The 6184-nt window shown below is 39.1% G+C and overlaps 1 protein-coding gene across 4 annotated transcripts in view; it reads right to left on the bottom strand.

Annotated features, from left to right (window-relative positions):
- Positions 1–263: 263 nt before the first annotated feature.
- The window catches only part of PRORP (protein only RNase P catalytic subunit), a 96541-nt gene continuing 90620 nt past the window's right edge, over positions 264–6184 (bottom strand). For 3 of the 4 annotated variants that reach the window (XM_061611643.1, XM_061611640.1, XM_061611642.1), the window contains 2 exons: positions 4178–4373; positions 3537–3831 (listed from right to left, as the gene is read on the bottom strand). In XM_061611643.1, the coding sequence (XP_061467627.1) occupies positions 3703–3831; positions 4178–4373 (325 nt within the window). In that variant the 3' untranslated portion in view covers positions 3537–3702. Of the gene's footprint in view, positions 611–3536; positions 3832–4177; positions 4374–6184 lie in introns of those variants that run through there. The other variant, XM_061611641.1, reaches the window with a different exon arrangement.

Raw genomic sequence — 6184 nt, 5'->3', positions numbered from 1 at the left:
AAGGAAAGGTGGGCATGGTCAATTAAAAAAATGGAACACACCTAGCATTTTGCTAGAATATATTTCACCTCCCACTGTTTTATCCTGAGCAAACTGAGATACTCCTCATGTCCATCAGAAACTATTCTGTAGAACAGTCAGTGCCATTATTCCACAATTGTTTTTGGAGCTTTTTTTCAGTGTTGCAAAGTGCTCCTGTACTTCACATATTCACAGAAACAGAAGTAAAAGCCTTTTTATTGGTCAATGTAATGGTGAAGACAGCCTTTTGTGTTTCAAACTGGAGGTTATGTTCTATTTCTATTCTGGGTGCATACACAGTTGAATCTGAAACGGCAGTTTGATGTAAAATCAGACTGATTACAGTATGTTGCTACTTAAGCAATGAATCTAGCTGTTGGGGGGGAAAAACTTGGCCTGCCCAAGATGCATGTTTTCAGCTTGCTATGCTTAAACTACTCCACTTAAGGAAAGGTGGGCGTGGTCCCAGCCTATGGTCTGAAGGTACATGAGGCCAGCACCCTGCTGAAGCTAAGCAGGGTCAGGTCTGGTCTGGTCAGTGCCTGGATGGGAGACTGCCTGGGAACCATATGTAAGCCGCCTTGGGTTTCTATGATGAAAAGAAAGGCAGGGTATAAATGTAATAATAATAATAATAATAAAAAAGTAGAACACACTGAGAAATTTGCTAGAATATATTTCATCTCCCACTGTTTTATCTTATGCAAACTGAGACACTCCAGTCTGCAGAATACTGTAAATTATGCAAAGTATTGGTGTACTTCAAATATTCATAGAAACAGAAGCAAAAAAAATGATTTAGTATAGGAAATGTCACTAATATTGCAAAGTAAATCAAACATATTTAAAGTGGTTATCTGAACTATAACAACTGTCTTAATAATGTTGCTTCCTCCCTGCTAAAACAAGATCAGCACAGCACATGTCTTGTTTCTGTTATTTGGGCTGATTGCAGGTCTTGCCACCACTCACCATATACTCAAAGGCATGTTACCAAATTTTGGACTGTGAAAGACCAACCCAAATTGTGTTTGCATTTTGACAAATTTGTACGGCAGTACAATATCTCAAAAAGGAGGTGAGGTCTCCTGCTCCCCTAGCGCATTCACTATAGATGCCTAATTTCCCTGCTTTCTAATGTTTGCTAGAAATAACAGTTGGTATAGGTACATTCTTAAACCGCAAGGGTTTTTTGCCTCTTAGTGAATTTCTCTCCTTTTTACTCTGGGAGGTAAGAAATGGGATCCTGTGCAAGTTTGCTGAGAATGGATTATTTGCATGCTTATTGAGTTCAATGGGATTTAGTTCCCTGTAATCACGCTTAGGATAGGAGAAACTGACCACAGGGCGGATGGGGAGGGGACCGGGGGGGGAGGGAGCAGGTTTGATCATTTGCATGTTTATTAAGTTCAGTAAGATTTACTCCTGTGCAATTATGCTTAGGATAGGTGAAACTGACCATGGGGGGGAGGGGGAGGGCTAGAGTAGGCAGGGAGAGGAAGAAAGAAGAGAGAGGGTAAGAGGAAAGGAGAGGAGAGGGGGAGAGAGGCAGAAGGAGAGGAGAGAGGCAGAAGGAGAGGAGAGAGGGGGAGGGGAAAGGCAGATCTGATCATTTGCATACTGATTGAGTTGAATGGGATTTACTCCCATGCAATCATGCTTAGAATAGGTAAAACTGACCATGGAGGTGAAGGGGGAGGGAAGAGGAGAGGGAAGGGAGGGGGAAGGGGCAAGGAAGGGCAAAAGGGAGGGGATAGGAGAGAGGAGGAGGGGAAAGCAGGTTTTGTCATTTGCATGCTTTTTGAGTTCAGTGGGATTCACTCCTGCACAATCATGCTTAGGTGAAACTGACTTGGAGGAGGAGCAGAGAGGGGAGAGGAAGGGGGGGAGAGTGGGTATTGGGCAGAAGGAAAGCCTCTTTCCTTTCCAAAAGGAAAACATTCTGAACAGTATCATTGTTTTTCAGTGTTTCCTCCACCTTTTTATTCTACAGGAAGCACATGTAGTCTCCCACCCAAATTTAAACCAAAGCTATCACTGGCCACATCCACACCAGACCTTTATTTCACTTTAGACAGTCATGGATTCCCTCAAAGAATCCTGGGAAGTGTAGTCTGTTAAAGGTGCTAACAGTTGCTAGGAGACGCCCTATTCCCCTCACAGAGCTATAAACCTCAGACAAAGGCTGACTGTTAAACCACTCTGGCTACTGGAGCTCTGTCAGGGGAATAGGAATCTCCTAACACCTCTCAGCACCCTTCACAAACTACACTTCCCACGATTCTTTAGGGGAAGCCATGACTGTCTATAAAGTGAAATAAAGGTCTGGCTTGGGTGTAGCCACCTGATTAGCCAAGCCAAACAGCTGTGAGTCTGACTTTTAGAACACTGACAGTTGTTTTTTACTGAGCATGCCCAAAGTTATAATAGACTTCAATGCTAAGTTTCTTAAATTAATTAAAAATCAGCCATGCATTTTTTTTAACTTTTAAACTGCAGAAGATGAAGGTAAAGAGTATGGGGCAAGGTCAGTAATAGGATTATAGGTACTCTGTGAACATGGTTGACTTTTAATTAATTTCAACCAATTAAGAGACCACTGACAGAAAAAAGTCCAACTGGGGTCTGGATTTTTTTCGTTTTACATTTTGAACTCTCGATTCTCTCTGAGCGGTTTGTGTATCACCATGAAAATGTACAGAGTTGTTAAGCAAGTGGTTCTGAATTCAGGACTATAAATTTTGTAAGGTTTTGTTTTGAAATGAACCTATGGGAAGCATCAGAATGACTTGGGAGGATATTTTCAATGGAACATGAAATGCGAAAAATCAATGCTGGCTATAGCATACAGCCAATCTTGTGGCTGTATAATAAATAGTTAACTAAAGGACCTCTCCTCCCAATGGTACAGTAGAATGGGGTAGCAAACCCGTACCCTTCAAGACGTAGGTGGACTCCAGTAAAAAAATGGGCATCCTTGATCTATTTATAGTACTTAACTGCAAGCCTGCTTTCATGGAGCTGCTGTAAGAAACTTTAAAGGACAAGAAAGACCAGAAGCAATTGTGAACAGAATATAAAAAACCGCTCCCAGTTTCTAAGGCCTGCACAATGTAAAGAAAACCCACCAAAATGCCTGTAACTGTGATGCAGAGGGTGGGACTGTGTGTGTCCTAGTGGACATAACTGGAAGATGGGGAAACCCTCCCCATGAGCCTGGAAACTCCTGTTCTAGACTGCAGGCTGCACTGAGTCCCATGAATATATATATAAAATAGACTGCTCCATCACAAACTGCAATATAAATATACACAAGCACCTGCGTGAAGGCTTCTGGGAAAGAACTCTTAAGAACAAAATGTCTGCAATATAGTCATTGGTGAAAAGTAGGGATTTTTGAAAGGATTGGTGAAAAGCAGAGATTTTTTAAACAGAACTGGAAAATCAGATGAAACAATTGTTTACTTTTGAATCAGCTATATAATATTCTCAACCATTTCCAAGAAATCATGGAAAGAATTAAATATGGGTTGGTATACTTCAACTAAATATGTGTTGAGGGATTCAACCAAGTGAAGGTCTCTTGTATTAGAACACAAATTCCGTAATAGGTGCATAATATCAGATTTATCTGAGACAATGGAGCCATGCATACATTTTTGGTTTGGAGCAATGCATCCTTTATTTCTGTTGAAGACAAAGCCATTTTGTTGGAACTTCATAAGAAGATCTTTCCAAGAAGTTGTCATCATAGGGAATATGCCATGTGTTACCTGTAGTCTGCACAATCGTATCGTAATGCAAAACAGACTGTTGAATAAAGAAAGAGAGGTAACTGTTACAGCTTTTACTTCATATCAAAATGTTAATGTTGCATATCTCCTAGCATGTATCTGCAGATATCACCAATAAAGCAGGGTAGTTACTAAGGGAATAAAATACCAAAGCAATTTCTTTGGGGGAGAAAAGTCACTAAATATTATACTTACTTCACATTACCAACTCAGTCCCTTGAGCTTAACATTTTAAATCTTATTTTAGGGTTCTTTTCCATTACTATCACAGAGTCTGTTACTCTGTGACGATCACATTTAACCATTTACCATGGCTGGAATTAAATAAATCAGCAGCAGTAGCACAATACAATAAGAAGTACCTCAAACTTTATCCTCTTTCTTGGTGTGTAGTTAGACAGCACCATCTGATGTCCACGCTGCCATTTAAAGAACAGGCGTCGAGTAAGACTGTCAGAGAGACAAGCCTTGTGATCTCGTAAGAGATCTCTGGTAACAAACCTACAGTGACTTCCCGAGTGAAGAGCAGCATAGAGCAGGAATGGATCATCTTCAGATCTTATAAAAAAAAGATAAAAAGGAACATCATACACTACAAAGCTGCTCAGGTGCTCATTTAAATTTTGTTCACCCTCATTTATAACAAGGCTGCTAAGTTGCTTGATCTTTTCCGATCTAATTTTAACATCCAATTTTTAGGAAACAGCTTTTTTTTGTGGGGGGGAAAGTAGTCAGAAAAGCATTGTCTTTCCAATATAATCAAAGACAAAAATAAAATACGAACAGCAGAGTTTGACTATCCAGACCAAAATTTAAATGTGGCTAATTCTAAGCAGAAACAATGTTTCAACTATCATATACAAGCATAAAATATTTAGGCTGAACTGTACAACAGTAAAAACAATCTATTTCAAACTTGAAAAATGCAAGCACCTATATTTCAGCCATCTGGAATTTTTTAGTCTCTATTACAGGGTAGCTACCTTGTGACTCTCCATATGTTGTAAGATTCCAGGCCCCATAATCACTGACCATTGGCCATGCTCACTGGGGTCTGATGGGAGCTGGGAGTCCACTAACTTCTGGAGGAACATGGGCTAGCTACCCCTGATCGATTGGATAGCTTTCAAAAAATTACTATTCATTAGAATTGTGCTTCTCAGTTTTACTGTGGATTTATTTCCAAAAGTTTACAGAAGAAGCACATTCAATTATATTAAAGTGATGCAGACTTTCTAGGTTTATAGGGTTTTGCTGCAAAAATAATAGCTTAGGCTAACGGTATTTTGTATAAAAGATAATTGAAATAGGCAAAGCTATAGTAACTGCTCTCTGTTGAGCATTTTATGGTGATTTCCTCTGGTTCTCTTTCAACTTCACTGACTCCCAAATCATTTTGGGGCCCAATTTATAGTTCTGGGTTTGACCTATAAAGCTGTACACAACTAGAGACTTCAATACTAGACAGAATGCCTCCTCTCATATATGTAGCTTCCCATACCTTATGGAAGCTCACCTTCATTATTGTCTTTCGGCACCAGGCCAGGACTCCCACCCCCCCAGTCTTTTAAGATCAAGTTATTTTAGTCCCTGATGGTGATTTTAACTCCTGGGATTTGTATTTTATTAAGTTAGTCATTTTGTATTTGAGTTTTATGCCAAATTGGATTTTTAAGAGTCATTGTGTATTTTTATTGAATTATGTTTTTGTACCACACCTAGATTAGATAACTTGTTTTGCGAGACATCCAGCAAATATTACTAATATATAAATGATATTCACACTTTTCTTTTATCTTCTTCTCTTTGTTTTGACATGAACTTCAATGTGATAAGAAATGTAATTTTTCCAAGTGTTCAGGTGAGTTCTGTCAGTGCTCAATAGTAAATAGAGGCTATGCCCCAACACAAGATACAGGGTTGTTTCCAGTGTTAGTCCTACTCATAATAGACCCATTGAAATTAACATTAATTTCAATGAGTCTGCTCTGAGTAGGATTTAGCTGGATATAACCCATTTATTCATTCCAGTATTAACTAAATATGGATGTAAGGAGAAGAAAGTATTACAGAAAGATATTAAATGGATAATGAGACGTATTTGAACTTTCAGCTGAATACTTGCGAAGCTTAAGTCACTCTAATTTTTTTATCATAGGCTGGTTGTCTAGAAGTTCTGGACAGTTTTGCTGATGCCAGTTTGCTTGATCTTTTGGATAAGAGGCATGCTTTAACAAGCTTAGCTTAGTTCTGATAAACAGCTCATTAGTTGCTTGGTCTTAGTGGCATATTTAATGTGTTCAAATGTGGTGGGAATACCAAATAGCTGATCATTGGTTAAACATGTACAAGGCAAAGCTTTGCTACTG

This window comes from Rhineura floridana, chromosome 2, assembly GCF_030035675.1.
Source record: "Rhineura floridana isolate rRhiFlo1 chromosome 2, rRhiFlo1.hap2, whole genome shotgun sequence".
NCBI lineage: Eukaryota > Metazoa > Chordata > Lepidosauria > Squamata > Rhineuridae > Rhineura > Rhineura floridana.
This window is presented reverse-complemented; position numbering and strand designations above follow the sequence as displayed.